Below are 20,925 nucleotides of genomic sequence, written 5' to 3' on the forward strand. Positions count from 1 at the left end.
AACATTTCAAAATCTTCTTTGCGCACTTGCATGAAGCCGCAGACAGTTTATAATGGTTTACAACGGTCAGCAATTAATTTACTCTCCTGCACGCCAGAGTGTGCGCAAGTGCCCGGATCAAAGTTGTGCAAGTGTCAGGGCACCTTAAGAATGTGTGGTTCACAGCTGGTTCACAGTTGGTTCACAGCTGGTTCACAGTTGGTTCACAGCTGGTTCACAGTTGGTTCACAGCTGGTTCACAGCTGGTTCACAGTTGGTTCACAGCTGGTTCACAGCTGTTACACTGACACGGTGTGCCTGAGTGCTGATGCAAATTCAGGAAAATGCTAAATGTGGTTAGCATTTCTGGTAGGGTTAGGGTTAGTGGCTGATGTTAATGGTTAATGATAATCACACAGTTGGTGACCATATATAGCAATGCTAACCACTAACACATGAAAGGATATGACAATGCTAACCACAGTTAGCATTAGCATGATGTAACCACAACGGCCATTGCCAGAAAATGTCAGTCTCTGTTTTATGACTGTATTCTCCTAACAGTGGAACTCTTGTTAAAAGTATTTTGCACTCAGTGTAGTAAGTGTACAACTTTATTACTGACATTTTATGATTTTTCAGTGGTTTTCAGTGTAAATGTATTTGCGCAACACTGCAACTATATAAAATTCACATTTTTGGTATGGTTTATTGAAAATCATGCAGCCATGAACACAACGTTCCTCCTGAGTCAGGAGAGATTCAGTGATCCGATCAGAACAAACGAGGAGAAGGTGTCAGTGGTGGTTCGTCACATCACGCTGCTTACCTTAAGACACCTACAAGCCGCTCTGCAAAGAGTCAGATGGAGCCAAAACAATCACCGCCTCAACACTCATTCTGGTGTGCAAAGAGTTACTTTATGTTCCAAAAATGATGTGAAGTCAATAAATTTATTTTTTTGGAAATATTTGAAAACTGCACGATGAAAAGTGTCCCCAGTGATTCCAGAACTAAGCCCTGGAAGCAAGATTTGATCCATGAATTCATGTTTGTTGTGATTGTGAATATTGAGACGTTCACAAAGCGATTCTAGCGGAACACAACAGCCAGATCAAAGTCGTTTTGAAAACAGTTACACAGACTATTTGAAGAGTGTTCTTGATCTGGATAACTGCAGTAAACTGTGTAGTCCGAATCAGGAAGATAATTCACTGTATGTTGTGCTGAGCTCAACACCAACGAACCAAACTCATGTTTTTTGTTTATTTGTTGTTTTTTGCTGCCTGTCTTATGGGGGGGGGGGGGGTAATGATGACACCTCTCCAGACTTTATATGAACAATAATACTAGCATTGACCTGAATGTAAGATCAAAATGGCAAAGTATCAGGTTGTCTTATAATTGCAGATTGGACTTGAACTCGCAACAACAGGTGGACACCATGATCTTACCCATAATTTATGCAAGCAAAGTGACGTGAAGTGACGTGCAGTGGTGTGAAGTTCACTCATGGTACAGGGAGTCCCAAACAGGAAGTGCAAAATTTTGAGTCCACAGTGAAACAGGAAATGTCAAATGTTGAACACTTCCTGGATCCCACGAGACGAGATCTCGTGGGATATCGCGGGAATTGAGTGGCAAGTTGAAACTGAAACAGGAAGTGCCAAATTTTGAGTCCACAGTGAAACAGCAAATGTCAAATGTTGAACAATTCCTGGCATGGGCGGAGCTAGAGCGGAGGGTTGCACTGGACTCCCCTGAAATCTGATTGACACAGATGATTGGCATGTCACGGCACCGCATGTCTGATTGAAAAGAGCTGCATTTTGAAATCAGCAGTGGTGGGCACAGCTAACCAAAAAGTTATCTTTGATAACCGTTAATCCGCTAACTGAAAAGTTAACTTTTATAAAGCTAAACCGATAAATCCTTAAAAAATTGAGTGGAAGTTACAGCTAAACCAATAAGTTTTAGTATTGATTCCAGTACACTGGCAGCTACTCATACTTCTGAGTAAATTCAAGGCAATCACAGACAACAACGAGCCAGCACTTCTGTCTAAGATTACCCTTCTCTCAGCAAAAGACACCTAGTGACCAGAGAGAAAGGAAGGAAAAGGGGCAAAGAAAGAAAAAGAAAAAGAAGAAGAAGGAGAAGAAACACATTGTTCTATACATTTTGACTTAAAATTCATACAATACTGCCATCTACTGGATGGGAGTGTGAATACCAACTGCCGCCCATTCGCTATAAGTGCTGAATCACACTTAAACACAATTTTCAGTTTTCCAATTGCCTTTTTTTTACAAATGAAAAAATTTGGACATATTTACAAATACAGATTTATTTGTAAAAACCAACACACACATTACAGTAACTTGTGTGTTGGTTTTTACATATAAATAAACCAATCAACTGATGACAGGAAGCTCATTTCCCCATAATGCCTTTTGGCACGTGTGTCTGTAAACGCTCAAACCTTCAGAATTAGTGCATTACTTTAAAACTAGCACATGTAGCTGATATTTTCACTTTGTAAAAACAACAGAGGTAATGTTAATTTCGATAACCTGTCCGGAATTTATTTGTTTAAAATTTTAACAATAAGTCAAAACTGCCTTGCTTTGGATGTCTTCTGCGACACTTCTGCAAGATTGTATGGCTGTGAAAATAAATTATCTTTTTTTTCTTCTCTTCCTTTTTCCCCAGTAGCCAGATCTCCTGAGCTGGCAGAGGACTGAGCTCTACCTCTCTATCTGTCTGTCTGCTACAAAACACATAACGGACAGGAACTAAAATGTATGATTTTAGGCTTTACAAATACTTTTAACTGTTAAGGTTTATTCACTATGACTGCAAAAAGATGTTAGCGGGCTAAAAGTTATCAGCACTAAATTTAGCGGAAGTTAATTGGTGTGCTGATGGTTTTCAAATGTAGCAAACAACAGCAAACAAAAAAGTTAGCTTTGCTAATTAGCGGTTAGCAGATTAGGGCTCCAGACGGCAGACGGCATCCATCCCACTTTGGATGGAGCAGTTCTCATTTCTAGAAATCTGGCCAATTTTCTTAAATCCTCCAAACCCTGACTATCCAGGGTTGGGACCAGGAAGCAGAGTTGTAGTCTTACACACCTCTCTGCAGCTTCTCTCCCCCTGCCATCCCCTCATTACCCCATCCCCGTAGAGACGGTGTCTGCTCCCAGACCACCAATAACCAGCAAAAATCTATTTAAGCATAAAAATTCAAAAAGAAAAAATAATATAGCACCTTCAACTGCACCACAGACTAAAACAGTTAAATGTGGTCTATTAAACATTAGGTCTCTCTCTTCTAAGTCCCTGTTGGTAAATGATATAATAATTGATCAACATATTGATTTATTCTGCCTTACAGAAACCTGGTTACAGCAGGATGAATATGTTAGTTTAAATGAGTCAACACCCCCGAGTCACACTAACTGTCAGAATGCTCGTAGCACGGGCCGGGGCGGAGGATTAGCAGCAATCTTCCATTCCAGCTTATTAATTAATCAAAAACCCAGACAGAGCTTTAATTCATTTGAAAGCTTGACTCTTAGTCTTGTCCATCCAAATTGGAAGTCCCAAAAACCAGTTTTATTTGTTATTATCTATCGTCCACCTGGTCGTTACTGTGAGTTTCTCTGTGAATTTTCAGACCTTTTGTCTGACTTAGTGCTTAGCTCAGATAAGATAATTATAGTGGGCGATTTTAACATCCACACAGATGCTGAGAATGACAGCCTCAACACTGCATTTAATCTATTATTAGACTCTATTGGCTTTGCTCAAAAAGTAAATGAGTCCACCCACCACTTTAATCATATCTTAGATCTTGTTCTGACTTATGGTATGGAAATAGAACACTTAACAGTATTCCCTGAAAACTCCCTTCTGTCTGATCATTTCTTAATAACATTTACATTTACTCTGATGGACTACCCAGCAGTGGGGAATAAGTTTCATTACACTAGAAGTCTTTCAGAAAGCGCTGTAACTAGGTTTAAGGATATGATTCCTTCTTTATGTTCTCTAATGCCATATAACAACACAGTGCAGAGTAGCTACCTAAACTCTGTAAGGGAGATAGAGTATCTCGTCAATAGTTTTACATCCTCATTGAAGACAACTTTGGATGCTGTAGCTCCTGTGAAAAAGAGAGCTTTAAATCAGAAGTGCCTGACTCCATGGTATAACTCACAAACTCGTAGCTTAAAGCAGATAACCCGTAAGTTGGAGAGGAAATGGCGTCTCACTAATTTAGAAGATCTTCACTTAGCCTGGAAAAAGAGTCTGTTGCTCTATAAAAAAAGCCCTCCGTAAAGCTAGGACATCTTTCTACTCATCACTAATTGAAGAAAATAAGAACAACCCCAGGTTTCTTTTCAGCACTGTAGCCAGGCTGACAAAGAGTCAGAGCTCTATTGAGCTGAGTATTCCATTAACTTTAACTAGTAATGACTTCATGACTTTCTTTGCTAACAAAATTTTAACTATTAGAGAAAAAATTACTCATAACCATCCCAAAGACGTATCGTTATCTTTGGCTGCTTTCAGTGATGCCGGTATTTGGTTAGACTCTTTCTCTCTGATTGTTCTGTCTGAGTTATTTTCATTAGTTACTTCATCCAAACCATCAACATGTTTATTAGACCCCATTCCTACCAGGCTGCTCAAGGAAGCCCTACCATTATTTAATGCTTCGATCTTAAATATGATCAATCTATCTTTGTTAGTTGGCTATGTACCACAGGCTTTTAAGGTGGCAGTAATTAAACCATTACTTAAAAAGCCATCACTTGACCCAGCTATCTTAGCTAATTATAGGCCAATCTCCAACCTTCCTTTTCTCTCAAAAATTCTTGAAAGGGTAGTTGTAAAACAGCTAACTGATCATCTGCAGAGGAATGGTCTATTTGAAGAGTTTCAGTCAGGTTTTAGAATTCATCATAGTACAGAAACAGCATTAGTGAAGGTTACAAATGATCTTCTTATGGCCTCGGACAGTGGACTCATCTCTGTGCTTGTTCTGTTAGACCTCAGTGCTGCTTTTGATACTGTTGACCATAAAATTTTATTACAGAGATTAGAGCATGCCATAGGTATTAAAGGCACTGCGCTGCGGTGGTTTGAATCATATTTGTCTAATAGATTACAATTTGTTCATGTAAATGGGGAATCTTCTTCACAGACTAAAGTTAATTATGGAGTTCCACAAGGTTCTGTGCTAGGACCAATTTTATTCACTTTATATATGCTTCCCTTAGGCAGTATTATTAGACGGTATTGCTTAAATTTTCATTGTTACGCAGATGATACCCAGCTTTATCTATCCATGAAGCCAGAGGACACACACCAATTAGCTAAACTGCAGGATTGTCTTACAGACATAAAGACATGGATGACCTCTAATTTCCTGCTTTTAAACTCAGATAAAACTGAAGTTATTGTACTTGGCCCCACAAATCTTAGAAACATGGTGTCTAACCAGATCCTTACTCTGGATGGCATTACCCTGACCTCTAGTAATACTGTGAGAAATCTTGGAGTCATTTTTGATCAGGATATGTCATTCAAAGCGCATATTAAACAAATATGTAGGGCCGGTTTTTTTTGCATTTACGCAATATCTCTAAAATCAGAAAGGTCTTGTCTCAGAGTGATGCTGAAAAACTAATTCATGCATTTATTTCCTCTAGGCTGGACTATTGTAATTCATTATTATCAGGTTGTCCTAAAAGTTCCCTAAAAAGCCTTCAGTTAATTCAAAATGCTGCAGCTAGAGTACTGACGGGGACTAGAAGGAGAGAGCATATCTCACCCATATTGGCCTCTCTTCATTGGCTTCCTGTTAATTCTAGAATAGAACTTAAAATTCTTCTTCTTACTTATAAGGTTTTGAATAATCAGGTCCCATCTTATCTTAGGGACCTCGTAGTACCATATCACCCCAATAGAGCGCTTCGCTCTCAGACTGCAGGCTTACTTGTAGTTCCTAGGGTTTGTAAGAGTAGAATGGGAGGCAGAGCCTTCAGCTTTCAGGCTCCTCTCCTGTGGAACCAGCTCCCAATTCAGATCAGGGAGACAGACACCCTCTCTACTTTAAGATTAGGCTTAAAACTTTCCTTTTTGCTAAAGCTTATAGTTAGGGCTGGATCAGGTGACCCTGGACCATCCCTTAGTTATGCTGCTATAGACGTAGACTGCTGGGGGGTTCCCATGATGCACTGTTTCTTTCTCTTTTTGCTCTGTATGCACCACTCTGCATTTAATCATTAGTGATTGATCTCTGCTCCCCTCCACAGCATGTCTTTTTCCTGGTTCTCTCCCTCAGCCCCAACCAGTCCCAGCAGAAGACTGCCCCTCCCTGAGCCTGGTTCTGCTGGAGGTTTCTTCCTGTTAAAAGGGAGTTTTTCCTTCCCACTGTCGCCAAGTGCTTGCTCACAGGGGGTCGTTTTGACCTTTTGGGTTTTTACGTAATTATTGTATGGCCTTGCCTTACAATATAAAGCGCCTTGGGGCAACTGTTTGTTGTGATTTGGCGCTATATAAAAAAAAATTGATTGATTGATTGATTGATTAGCAGGACTGTGCCCACCACTGGAAATCAGTGACACATACTTACTGCTAGGCTCCTCCTGTACAGTAGCTGGTGCTGTGTACCACAAAAAGTTCTAATCCACATTAGTAGAAGAAAAATGTTTAACTCATGGACTCCAAATGACACCAAAGTTATATTGGTGAATAAACAACCATATTGCCAGAAATGAGGTCCAGGTTGTTAAAAGCAGCATTTCTCTTTTAATTCTGATTGTTTTATATATGCATGTGTCTCCAGTGATTTTAAACAAGCGGGCAGCTGTTGATTCAAGAGATATAACGTGAAGAAGCTCAGGCTGAAAGAAATACAGGTAATTTACTCCACCTCTGTTCTGTATAAAACCTGTGTAACCTCTTAATTTTGCTCTCTGAAGGACTTATTTTTAACTAGCCTCTTAATTTTGCTGTCTGAGTGACACACAAGTGACACAACTTTAAATAAATAAATCTAACGTTATCTTCCTTAAACTCAAACTGAAAGCAAATCTCTACAACTTGATATAAATGAATTAAAAATATAAAATCCAGCTTCCTGGTGAAGTGGTGTAGAGGAGGATGTTTGATGCTTTGGTGAAAGAAACTTTTGTATTTCTTCATAATTGATGTAAATAAACTTGGAAATGTGACTTGGAAATGTTCATGTTTCCATCCCCTAACTTGTCTAAAGAAAACTGGCAATAAACCTGATTATTATTTACAGGATTTATCACGTTTTAGAGATTTGCTTTCAGTTTGAGTTTGAGGAAGATAATTTTAGAAATTTGTATTCTTTATTTTTTGTATTTCTTGTATTTAAAATGGCATAAACAAATTAAAATATGTGAAATTCCAAGTGTCTCAATACTTTTGGAGGGCACAGTATCCTAACCTTATGATGAGTGTAAAATGAGTGTGATGATATTACTGTTTTGTTTAAGAAGGTTTAATTTTCACTGTTGCTGCACTTTGTGTCAAATCATAGTCATATCATATATCATATTGATATCACAATATTGTTCAGCCCTACTGTCAACTAGCTGAAAACTTTGAATATTAATTTACATCTACATTAAAGCTAGGAAGCTGAAGGTGTTTAGTCATGCTAATGCTCCTGAGAAGCATTTACTGAAAATAAAATGTGAATGACCTAAATGACGTGGTTAGATGGTGAGGAGCTTCCAGGCATGTGAGAGGCAAATAAAGAAAAATGATTAAAAAGGTGGGGAGTCAGAAGCTGAAAGTTTTTTGCCATGCTAATGCTCCTCCTCAAAATAAAGTCTGAAGGACCTAAATGACATGGTGAGATGCTAAAGAGCTTCACTCATTCATGTGCGTGACATGTGCATATTAAACAGAAAAATAAATATGCACAATAATGTTCACATCAGCAAAGGAGGAGGCGGGACCAGCCAACATATACATATTATTTATGGTACTAAATCAGTTGCAGGAGTCCTTTGGACGCTGTACCAGAACAAAAAGGGAGCTGAGCCAGAGGCCAATGCTCTTGATTTACCGCTCAGGTTACACTCCTATCGTCACATGTACAACCCCAATTCCAATGAAGTTGGGACGTTGTGCAAAATGTAAATAAAAACACAATACAATGATTTGCAAATCCTCTTCAACCTATATTCAGTTGAATACACCACAAAGACAAGATATTTAATGTTTAAACTGATAAACTTTATTGTTTTTGTTCAAATATTTGCTCATTTTGAAATGGATGCCTGCAACACGTTTCAAAAAAGCTGGGACAGGGCAACAAAAGACTGGGAAAGTTGACGAATGTTCAAAAGACACCTGTTTGGAACATTCCACAGGTGAACAGGTTAATTAGAAACAGGTGAGTGTCATGATTGGGTATAATGAGCATGCCATAGGTATTAAAGGCACTGCGCTGCGGTGGTTTGAATCATATTTGTCTAATAGATTACAATTTGTTCATGTAAATGGGGAATCTTCTTCACAGACTAAAGTTAATTATGGAGTTCCACAAGGTTCTGTGCTAGGACCAATTTTATTCACTTTATATATGCTTCCCTTAGGCAGTATTATTAGACGGTATTGCTTAAATTTTCATTGTGCTTTATCTATCCATGAAGCCAGAGGACACACACCAATTAGCTAAACTGCAGGATTGTCTTACAGACATAAAGACATGGATGACCTCTAATTTCCTGCTTTTAAACTCAGATAAAACTGAAGTTATTGTACTTGGCCCCACAAATCTTAGAAACATGGTGTCTAACCAGATCCTTACTCTGGATGGCATTACCCTGACCTCTAGTAATACTGTGAGAAATCTTGGAGTCATTTTTGATCAGGATATGTCATTCAATGCGCATATTAAACAAATATGTAGGACTGCTTTTTTGCATTTACGCAATATCTCTAAAATCAGAAAGGTCTTGTCTCAGAGTGATGCTGAAAAACTAATTCATGCATTTATTTCCTCTAGGCTGGACTATTGTAATTCATTATTATCAGGTTGTCCTAAAAGTTCCCTAAAAAGCCTTCAGTTAATTCAAAATGCTGCAGCTAGAGTACTGACGGGGACTAGAAGGAGAGAGCATATCTCACCCATATTGGCCTCTCTTCATTGGCTTCCTGTTAATTCTAGAATAGAATTTAAAATTCTTCTTCTTACTTATAAGGTTTTGAATAATCAGGTCCCATCTTATCTTAGGGACCTCGTAGTACCATATCACCCCAATAGAGCGCTTCGCTCTCAGACTGCAGGCTTACTTGTAGTTCCTAGGGTTTGTAAGAGTAGAATGGGAGGCAGAGCCTTCAGCTTTCAGGCTCCTCTCCTGTGGAACCAGCTCCCAATTCAGATCAGGGAGACAGACACCCTCTCTACTTTTAAGATTAGGCTTAAAACTTTCCTTTTTGCTAAAGCTTATAGTTAGGGCTGGATCAGGTGACCCTGAACCATCCCTTAGTTATGCTGCTATAGACGTAGACTGCTGGGGGGTTCCCATGATGCACTGTTTCTCTTTTTGCTCTGTATGCACCACTCTGCATTTAATCATTAGTGATCGATTTCTGCTCCCCTCCACAGCATGTCTTTTTCCTGGTTCTCTCCCTCAGCCCCAACCAGTCCCAGCAGAAGACTGCCCCTCCCTGAGCCTGGTTCTGCTGGAGGTTTCTTCCTGTTAAAAGGGAGTTTTTCCTTCCCACTGTAGCCAAGTGCTTGCTCACAGGGGGTCGTTTTGACCGTTGGGGTTTTACATAATTATTGTATGGCCTTGCCTTACAATATAAAGCGCCTTGGGGTAACTGTTTGTTGTGATTTGGCGCTATATAAAAAAATTGATTGATTGATTGATTGATAAAAGGAGCATCCCCAAAAGGCTCAGCCGTTCACGAGATGGGGTGAGGATCACCACTTTGTGAACAACTGCATGAAAAAATAATCCAACAGTTTAAGAACAATGTTTCTCAATGTTCAACTGCAAGGAATTTAGGGATTCCATCATCTACAGTCCATAATATAATCAGAAGATTCAGAGAATCTGGAGAACTTACACCTACACGTAAGCAGCAAGGCCGAAAACCGTGACCTTTGATCCCTCAGGCGGCACTGCATTAAAAACCAACATCACTGTGTAAAGGATCTTACTGTGTGGGCTCAGGAACACTTCAGAAAACCATTGTCAGTTAACACAGTTCGTCACTACATCTACAAGTGCAAGTTAAAACTCTACCATGCAAAGTGAAAGCCAAACATCAACAACATCCAGAAACACCGCTGCCTTCTTTGGGCCCGAGCTCATTGGAAATGGACAGATGCAAAGTGGAAAAGTGTGTTGTGGTCTGATGAGTCCACATTTTAAATTGTTTTTGGAAATCATGGACATCCTGTCCTTTGGACAAAAGAGGAAAAAGACCATCCAGATTGTTACCAGAGCAACGTTCAAAAGCCAGCATCTGTGATGGTATGGGGGTGTGTTAGTGCCCATGGCATGGACAACTTACACATCTGTGATGGCACCATCAATGCTGAAAGGTACATCCAGGTTTTGGAGCAACACATGCTGCCATCCAAGCAACGTCTTTTTCAGGGACGTCCCTGCTTATTTCAGCAAGACGATGCCAAGCCACATTCTGCACGTGTTCCAACAGCGTGGCTTCATAGTAAAAGAGTGCTGGTACTAGACTGGCCTGCCTGCAGTCCAGACCTGTCGGCCATTGAAAATGTGTGGCGCATTATGAAGCGCAAAATACCACAACGGAGACCCCGGACTGTTGAACAACTGAAGTCGTACATCAAGCAAGAATGGGAAAGAATTCCACCTACAAAGCCTCAACAATTAGTGTCTTCAGTTCCCAAACGCTTATTGAGTGTTGTTAGAAGGAAAGGTGATGTAACACAGTGGGAAACATACCACTGTACCAGCTTTTTTGAAACGTGCTGCAGGCATCCATTTCAAAATTAGCAAAAACAATCAAGTTTATCATTTTGAACATTAAATATCTTGTCTTTGTGGTGTATTCAATTGAATATAGGTTGAAGAGGATTTGAAAATCATTGTATTCTGTTTATATTTACATTTTACACAACATCCAAACTTCACTGGAATTGGGGTTGTAGTCATGAACTTTGGATCAAGACTGAAAGAACAAGGTAGCAGATGTAAGTGGCAGAAATGAGAATCCTCCAGCGAGTATCTGGGCTGACACTCCTGGACAGGGTGAGAAGTTTGACTACCCAGGAGGGACTCAGAGTAGAGCTGCTGCTTCTTTGCATCAAAAGGAGCCAGCTGAGGTGGTTCAGGCATCTGGTCAGGATGGTCCCTGGTCATCTCCTTGGGGAAGTCTTCCAGGCACATCCAACTTGGAGGATGCTCCGGGAAAGACCTGGAGATGACCCAGGACACACTGGAAGGATTATATTGCTCAGTTGGCTTGCGAATGCCTTTGGGATAACTTTTTAATCACTATGTGCACTAACTGTGTTACTGTATGTGCAATATAATCTGAACTTATTTGTCTTAATTGTGTCTCACATGTGTCTGAAATGTGGTACCTTTTTTGCCTTCTTATACACTCTGTTGTCACTTTTCTGTTGCAACAATGAAAATTTCCCCACTGAGACAATAAAGGATTATCTTATCCCATAGGAAGAGTTTAAGGCAGTGGTGTCCAAACTATTCCAGGAAGGGCCAAGAGGGTGCAGGTTTTCTTTGCAGCCACTGACTCCAGCAGGTGATTTCACTGATAAGTTCTTCCCACCTGCTCAAAGTGATGTTAATCACTGAAATCACCTGCTGAAGTCAGTGGCTGCAAAGAAAACCTGCACCCTCTCGGCCCTTTCTGGAAGAGTTTGGACACCACTGGTTTAAGGACTTGGTATAGGATAGGGAAGTGTGGGTGCCACTGTGACCCAGACCCAGATAAAGGGTTCAAAATAAGTGATTGGAGCCAAATTGCACTTGTCTGCATTTTAAAACCATAATCATTTATCAACATATGTAGCTTTAACAAGATCACCACAAGAACCAGCAGATAACATTCACAAATAATACAATAAATCACAATTATTCAGAAATATTTATAATTCCAACAAACATCTTTGCACGTGTCTTCCAATGTCAGAGTGATATCATCCCCTGACTACACCACTGATATTTGACAAAGCAGCTCCTTGTTTCTACACAATTTTATTTCAGCAATCGAGCCAGGTTTCTTTCTTTCTTTCTTGCTTGCTTTCTTTCTTTCTTTCTTTTCAATGCTTAAACTGCATCAGGAGAGATTTATAAAGAGAACAGCAGAATCACACCACGTTGTGCTGTTTTCTTCCATGTCTTATTGTGAAAAATTGAAGTGGCACTATTTCTGCGTTCTGCAGCCAGACAGGTTTTGACTCCACTCTGTTAGCAGAGACTGTTGTTTCTGACCACTAAAACAATTAAAGGTTTTTTTTTAAGTAAGTTCTTTCAGGCTTCTCCCTTTTACACCCCGGGTCACCACAGTAGATCTAAAATGGATCTGCATGCTGAGATTTACACTGGATGCCCTTCCTGAACTAATTTCCCATTACAGGGAGATTTGGCAGGGGTCTGTAATGGGAGATTTGGCTCTCTGGCCTTGAACTGAGAACCTTCTGCTTTGGAAACAAGCTACTAACGAACTAATTAAGTAACTGCTTGGCCACCACACTGCCTCATAATGTTTAGAGATTTTTTTTATTATTTTTGAAAGTCTCCATAGTCTCTTTCATTGTCCCTTCACAGAAATCTCGAAGGACCTGCAGGACATTTACCCATCTGAAAAGTCTTCAGAGGATATCATTGATTTGATGTGATTAAGCAAGTGGTTAACGAGGGCGGAACATCCCACCTGTGGACAACCAACCAACTTATGACATGAGGACATGAAGATCTGAGGAGCCAAGACAGGCCAGTCTGTATCTTATTTTATTCCACGACTTCATTATAAAGTCTCACTTCTTCGAACCCCCTCAGTGTAAAGACAAATATCCGGGGGGTCCTACATTGTTCAGCCATTCTGGATAAAATGATGTTGAAGCTGAAAGTCTGTAATACATGTTGCTGCTGTTTCATTGTATGTTTTAGTGTTTATTGTCTTATTTCTGTTGGTCATCAACAAAAATGCAAATCTGAATTTCATAGATGATCAAAATAACCTTGAAATCATAAACTGATTCCAGAAAGAGCCGAGAGGGGGCAGGTTATGTAACCACCCACTGACTCCAGCAGGTGATTTCACTGATGAACGTCACTTTGAGCAGATGGAATCACTTCCATCACTTCATCCTCTCAGCCCGTTCTGGAATCAGCTTGACGCCGCTGCTTTAAATATTGATCAAACAAATCCTGGATAATCAGGATCTGTGCATTTACTGACCTCAAAGTCGGGCTCAGATAGATAGACCTCCAGTCGGAGGGGGTCGACACCTTCAGGGAGGGGCCGGGCCTGCAGCTGGGCCAGTGGGAAGGTATTCTGACACAGTCGAGCCAACACGTCCTCCACCAAGATGATCTGATGACACACCTCCGCCTGCTGTGGACACATGAGAGGACAGGGTGTTCATGCGTTCATCACTAAGAGAACCTTAGTTTGGTTGCTTCACGCAGAGACAAAGTGTAACGTGTTGGATTGCCACCAAAGGATCTGGTTTTTACAAAAGAAAAGGAAATATTTTGTTCTGGTCTGGAATAAGAGTATGAAAATCTCAAAAACCTGTCAGAGTTGTAACTCTTAAAGTGTTATTTTTAACAAATGCTCTGTTGAATCTTGAAAAGTGTTGGAGTTACTCTCCTTCGATCACAAGCAGTGTTTCACTTGTCTACAGGTGTTATTTACCACTCTAAAGTGCAGAATTAACTCTGTGGTTTTCATGAGAAATGAGTGAAAGGAGTGTTGTGCTATGAGAGCGGGGTTAGCTTATACCCAGAATGTCACTGGGTCAAACCCAACCTCAGGACTTTGTATTATGGTGTTCTAATAGCTGAAGACCAAACAATTCCAATGGAAGACCTGAAGGACTGAAGTCACGTTTTTAGACAATTCTGTTCAAGTTCATTCAATTTAACTGAACAGACAATCTATGTGTTTAGCTCAAGTCCACCTCAGAACTACTATTCACAAAAAAGGAGCCTATGAGTCTTTTCTCCATCATGAACACATCAAGTTATAATATTCTGGAACACAAAAAGTGCCTTAGTCCAATGTTTCGGTGCTACAAGTGCCTTAGTCCGGTGTTTCAGTGCTACAAGTGCCTTACTCCGGTGTTTCAGTGCTACAAGTGCCTTAGTCCAGTGTTTCAGTGCTACAAGTGCCTTACTCCGGTGTTTCAGTGCTACAAGTGCCTTACTCCGGTGTTTCAGTGCTACAAGTGCCTTAGTCCAGTGTTTCCGTGCTACAAGTGCCTTTGTCCAGTGTTTCAGTGCTACAAGTGCCTTTGTCCAGTGTTTCAGTGCTACAAGTGCCTTTGTCCAGTGTTTCAGTGCCACAAGTGCCTTAGTCCAGTGTTTCAGTGCTACAAGTGCCTTAGTCCAATGTTCCAGTGCTACAAGTGCCTTAGTCCAGTGTTTCAGTGCTACAAGTGCCTTTGTCCAGTGTTTCAGTGCTACAAGTGCCTTTGACCAGTGTTTCAGTGCTACAAGTGCCTTAGTCCAGTGTTTCAGTGCTAGAAGTGCATTAGTCCAGTGTTTCAGTGGCAGAAGTGCATTAGTCCAGTGTTTCAGTGGCAGAAGTGCATTAGTCCAGTGTTTCGGCGCTACAAGTGCCTTAGTCCAGTGTTTCAGTGCTACAAGTGCCTTAGTCCAGTGTTTCGGTGCTACAAGTGCCTTAGTCCAATGTTTCGGTGCTACAAGTGCCTTAGTCCAATGTTTCGGTGCTACAAGTGCCTTTGTCCAGTGTTTCGGTGCCAGAAGTGCCTTAGTCCAGTGTTTCAGTGCTACAAGTGCCTTAGTCCGGTGTTTCAGTGGTATAAGTGCCTTAGTCCAATGTTTCGGTGCTACAAGTGCCTTAGTTCAGTGTTTCAGTGCTACAAGTGCCTTAGTCCAATGTTTCGGTGCTACAAGTGCCTTTGTTCAGTGTTTCTGTGCTACAAGTGCCTTTGTCCAGTGTTTCAGTGCCAGAAGTGTCTTAGTCCAGTGTTTCAGTGCTACAAGTGCCTTAGTCCGGTGTTTCAGTGCTACAAGTGACTTAGTCCAGTGTTTCAGTGCTACAAGTGCCTTAGTCCAGTGTTTCAGTGCCAGAATTGCCTTAGTCCAGTGCTTCAGTGCTACAAGTGACTTAGTCCAGTGTTTCAGTGCTACAAGTACCTTAGTCCAGTGTTTCAGTGCCAGAGGTGCCTTAGTCCAGTGTTTCAGTGCTAGAACTGCCTTAGTCCAGTGTGTCAGTGCCAGCAGTGCATCAGTCCAGTGTTTCAGTGCTACAAGTGCCTTAGTCTTGTATATCAGTGATACAAGTGCCTGAGTTCAGTGTTTCAGTGATACAAGTACCTTAGTCCAATATTTCAGTGATGCAAGTGCCTTAGTCCAGTGTTTCAGTGCCAGAAGTGCCTTAGTCCAGTGTTTCAGTGCCAGAAGTGCCTTAGTCCAGTGTTTCAGTGCTACAAGTGACTTAGTCCAGTGTTTCGGTGCTACAAGTGCCTTAGTTCAGTGTTTCAGTGCTACAAGTGCCTTAGTCCAATGTTTCGGTGCTACAAGTGCCTTAGTTCAGTGTTTCAGTGCTACAAGTGCCTTAGTCCAATGTTTCAGTGCCAGAAGTGCCTTAGTCCAGTGTTTCAGTGCTACAAGTGCCTTAGTCCAATGTTTCCGTGCTACAAGTGCCTTAGTTCAGTGTTTCAGTGTTACAAGTGCCTTAGTCCAGTGTTTCAGTGCCAGAAGTGTCTTAGTCCAGTGTTTCAGTGCTACAAGTGCCTTAGTCCAGTGTTTCAGTGCTACAAGTGCCTTAGTCCAGTGTTTCAGTGCTACAAGTGCCTTTGTCCAGTGTTTCAGTGCTACAAGTGCCTTTGTCCAATGTTTCAGTGCTACAAGTGCCTTAGTCCAGTGTTTCAGTGCCAGAAGTGTCTTAGTCCAGTGTTTCAGTGCCAGAAGTGCCTTAGTCCAGTGTTTCAGTGCCAGAAGTGCCTTAGTCCAGTGTTTCAGTGCTACAAGTGACTTAGTCCAGTGTTTCGGTGCTACAAGTGCCTTAGTTCAGTGTTTCAGTGCTACAAGTGCCTTAGTCCAATGTTTCGGTGCTACAAGTGCCTTAGTTCAGTGTTTCAGTGCTACAAGTGCCTTAGTCCAATGTTTCAGTGCCAGAAGTGCCTTAGTCCAGTGTTTCAGTGCTACAAGTGCCTTAGTCCAATGTTTCCGTGCTACAAGTGCCTTAGTTCAGTGTTTCAGTGTTACAAGTGCCTTAGTCCAGTGTTTCAGTGCCAGAAGTGTCTTAGTCCAGTGTTTCAGTGCTACAAGTGCCTTAGTCCAGTGTTTCAGTGCTACAAGTGACTTAGTCCAGTGTTTCAGTGGTACAAGTGCCTTAGTCCAGTGTTTCAGTGCTACAAGTGCCTTTGTCCAGTGTTTCAGTGCTACAAGTGCCTTTGTCCAATGTTTCAGTGCTACAAGTGCCTTTGTCCAGTGTTTCAGTGCTACAAGTGCCATTGTCCAATGTTTCAGTGCCAGAAGTGACTTAGTCCGGTGTTTCAGTGCTACAAGTGCCTTAGTCCGGTGTTTCAGTGCTACAAGTGACTTAGTCCGGTGTTTCAGTGCTACAAGTGACTTAGTCCGGTGTTTCAGTGCTACAAGTGACTTAGTCCAGTGTTTCAGTGCTACAAGTGCCTTAGTCCAATGTTTCAGTGCTACAAGTGCCTTAGTCCAATGTTTCAGTGCTACAAGTGCCTTTGTCCAGTGTTTCAGTGCCAGAAGTGCCTTAGTCCAGTGTTTCAGTGCTACAAGTGCCTTAGTCCAGTGTTTCAGTGCTAGAAGTGCATTAGTCCAGTGTTTCAGTTCTACAAGTGCCTTAGTCCAGTGTTTCAGTGGCAGAAGTGCATTAGTCCAGTGTTTCGGCGCTACAAGTGCCTTAGTCCAGTGTTTCAGTGCTACAAGTGCCTTAGTCCAGTGTTTCAGTGCCAGAAGTGCCTTAGTCCAGTGTTTCAGTGCCAGAAGTGCCTTTGTCCAGTGTTTCAGTGCTACAAGTGCCTTAGTCCAGTGTTTCAGTGCCAGAAGTGCCTTAGTCCAGTGTTTCAGTGCCAGAAGTGCCTTAGTCCAGTGTTTCAGTGCCAGAAGCGCCTTTGTCCAGTGTTTCAGTGATACGTTTGCCTTAGACATATTTTACTTATTTACGTTGTGATGGTGGCGCAGCTGGATGCAGTGGCTCAGCAGTCTGTCTTTTGGTGCTATGTGTGGCTGTTTGTGTATGAGTTTTTGTTTAACCTGTCGTTCTGTTGGCCGAACATCATATGCACCAGCAAGCAGCGAACAGACAATCACAGCCGAGTTTCTCCACTCTCACAATATCTTGGAGGACATTGCCAGAGCCCCCGGAGCTCCGTGGATTACCATCCTTGATGACATGTGCCGCAGGCGGCGTCGGGAGAGGAGGCAGAAGTGCGGCTGTAGAGCAGGCTTTCTCGTGAGGCTACAGAAATGGCCGTACAAACAGCCACTCCCCAGCATTTTTCTCACTAATGTGAGATCACTGGAGAACAAATTGAGGATGCTGGTATCTGAGAACACATTTGTGAAGGACTGCTGCTGCTGCTGCTCTTCACCGAGACCTGGCTCCACTCGTCCATCCTGGACGAAGCTATCGAGCTAGCAGGCTACACAGCACATTGTCACAACAGGACACGGGGATAACAGCAAAGGAGGAGGGTTGTGCGTGTTTATTAATAACAGCTGCTGAGTAGACTGAATGAATGTGAGCAGTTACTGCTCCCTAAACTTGGAGTACATGTCTGTTGAATGCAGACCGATTTATCTGCCCCATGAACTCACTGTCATTATGATTACTGCTGTGAACATTCCACTTGATGCTAATGCTAGCTTGGCCCTTGGGTGGCTACATAACACCATCAGTAGCCAACACAGCACATGTCCTGAGGCTGTCCACATTATAGCAGGAGACCTTAATCATGCTGATTTAAAGACTGTGCTCCCCAACTCTATCAGCATGCTAAGTGTGCAACTAGGGGAGACAATACACTGGACAAGGTGTACTCAAACATCAAAATGGGCTTCAGAGTGAAGCCTCTATCCCACCTTGGCCAGTCAGATCACCTGTCCCTGCTCATGAAACCAGCATACATTCCCCTCAGGAAAAGTGCTCCTACCACATCTACAACTATCACGACCTGGTCTGATGGTGCTTTACAACAGCTTCAGGACTGCTTCGAGACTGTTTTTGAACACCAGGACTTGGAGCAGTATACAGCAGCTGTCTTGTAAAATATCAGGTTCTGCACCGACATAGTCACTGTGGACAAGTACATTCATGTTTATCCCAACACGAAGCCCTGGATGATGACTGGGGAGGTGCAGAACCTGCTTCGGGAGAGGAACGCCACCTTCAGGTGTGGCGATGGGGAGCTGTATAGCGCTGCCCGAGTCAACCTGAAGAGAGGCATTTGACAGGCCGAAGCAGCCTATAGGAGGTGAATAGAGGACTGCTTCCAGACGTCTCAAGGTGGGTGTGGCAGGGTGTTCAGTATATCACCAACCATAGACCCAGCACCCTGTTGGCAGATTACAGCGATGCCTCATTGGCAGAGGACCTTAACAGCTTCTTTGCCCGTTTCAAGGTGCAGCCACCAGAGAGAGTCATCCTCCACTCACCTGCCCACAGCAGCCATGTAATAACACTGGAGGAACAGCAGGTGAAGCGGGTGCTGAGTGTGTGTGTGTGTGTGTGGGGGGTGAATCCAAGAAAAGTTGTCGGTCCAGAGGGCGTCTCAGGTCAGGTATTGAGGGAATGTGCGTCTCTATTGACTGGAGTCTTCACAAACATTTTTAACCAGTCCTTGAGCCAGGCTGCTGTCCCCCCTGCCAGAAGTCCTCTATTATTGTCTCCCTCCCTAACAAGACCAAGATCAATGGTTTGAATGATTATCGCCCGGTGGCACGAACTCCCATCATTATGAAGTGCTTTGAAAAGCTAGTCCAGGCCTACATAATTTGCTGCCTCCCCCCTGGGTTCAACCCTCACCAGTTTGTTTATCATACCAGCAGGTCCACAGAGGACGTCATCATTACAGCTCTACATGCGGCTCTGTCCCACCTGGAGCAGCAGTGGAGCTACGTTAGGCTGCTCTTCGTGGACTTTAACTCAGCATTTAATACCATCCTTCCAAGCAGACTGGTGACTAAGTTGTTGGACCTGGGGGTGTCCCACTCCATCTGCTTGTGGATCCTGGACTTCCTCATGGGCCGCTCTCAGAGGGAGAGAGTTGGCCCTCACATCTCCTTGGCCATTAGCTTCAGCACTGGCTTTCCTCATGGCTGTGTGCTGAGCCCCTTGCTCTATACCCTCTATACCTACGACTGCACCCCCTCTCAGCTTTGTAGCAAGAGCCATTTGTGCACTAAATACCACTGTACAATAATTGTTTTATGCAATTGCTGCACTGTGTGAGAATGAATTTAGTGTTTTTAGTCATAGTATTATTGTAGTTATTTTAGTATCATTTTAATGTTTATTTATTAGGTGTACATGCATTCTGAGGTGAAATTGCACTTTTAATGTTCTTGTGCTCACATGCACAATGACAAATAAAGACATTCTATTCTATTCTAGTCCAGTGTTTCAGTGATACAAGTACCTTAGTCCAGTGTTTCAGTGATACAAGTACCTTAGTCTTGTATTTCAGCGATACAAGTGCCTGAGTCCAGTGTTTCAGTGTCATAAGTATTTTAGTCCAGTGTTTCAGTGATGCAAGTACCTTAGTCCAGTGTTTCAGTGATGCAAGTACCTTAGTCCAGTGTTTCAGTGATACAAGTACCTTAGTCTTGTATTTCAGTGATACAAGTGCCTGAGTCCAGTGTTTCAGTGTCAGAAGTATCTTGGTCCAGTGTTTCATTGATACAAGTACCTTAGTCCAGTGTTTCAGTGATACAAGTGCCTCAGTCCAATGTTTCAGTGCCAGAAGTATGTTAGTCCAGTGTTTCAGTGCTACAAGTACCTTAGTCCAGTATTTCAGTGATACAAGTACCTTAGCCCAGTGTTTCAGTGACACGAGTGCCTTAGTCCAGTATTTTAGTGATACAAGTGCCTTAGTCCAGTGTTTCAGTGCCAGAAGTATCTTTGTCCAGTGTTTCACTGATGCAAGTGCCTTAGTCCAGTGTTTCAGTGATACAAGTGCCTCAGTCCAATGTTTCAGTGCCAGAAGTATGTTAGTCCAGTGTTTCAGTGCTACAAGTACCTTAGTCCAGTATTTCAGTGATACAAGTACCTTAGCCCAGTGTTTCAGTGACACGAGTGCCTTAGTCCAGTATTTTAGTGATACAAGTGCCTTAGTCCAGTGTTTCAGTGCCAGAAGTATCTTTGTCCAGTGTTTCACTGATGCAAGTGCCTTAGTCCAGTGTTTCAGTGATACAAGTACCTCAGTCCAATGTTTCAGTGATACAAGTGCCTTAGTCCAGTGTTTCAGTGGTGCAAGTGCCTGAGTCCAGTGTTTCAGTGATACAAGTACCTTAGTCCAGTGTTTCAGTGATACAAGTACCTTAGTCCAGTATTTCAGTGATACAAGTACCTTAGCCCAGTGTTTCAGTGACACGAGTGCCTTAGTCCAGTATTTTAGTGATACAAGTGCCTTAGTCCAGTGTTTCAGTGCCAGAAGTATCTTTGTCCAGTGTTTCACTGATGCAAGTGCCTTAGTCCAGTGTTTCAGTG

General features: G+C 42.2%; 1 protein-coding gene across 9 annotated transcripts in view; it reads right to left on the minus strand.

Moving 5' to 3' along the window:
- The window catches only part of LOC117521482 (supervillin-like), a 207,587-nt gene that overhangs the window by 22,257 nt on the left and 164,405 nt on the right, over positions 1 to 20,925 (minus strand). For 8 of the 9 annotated variants that reach the window (XM_034182785.1, XM_034182786.1, XM_034182782.1 and 5 more), the window contains one exon: positions 13,453 to 13,608. In XM_034182785.1, coding sequence (XP_034038676.1) covers positions 13,453 to 13,608 — 156 coding nt within the window. Of the gene's footprint in view, positions 1 to 812; positions 831 to 13,452; positions 13,609 to 20,925 lie in introns of those variants that run through there. The other variant, XM_034182788.1, reaches the window with a different exon arrangement.

This window comes from Thalassophryne amazonica, chromosome 12 (genome assembly GCF_902500255.1).
Source record: "Thalassophryne amazonica chromosome 12, fThaAma1.1, whole genome shotgun sequence".
NCBI lineage: Eukaryota > Metazoa > Chordata > Actinopteri > Batrachoidiformes > Batrachoididae > Thalassophryne > Thalassophryne amazonica.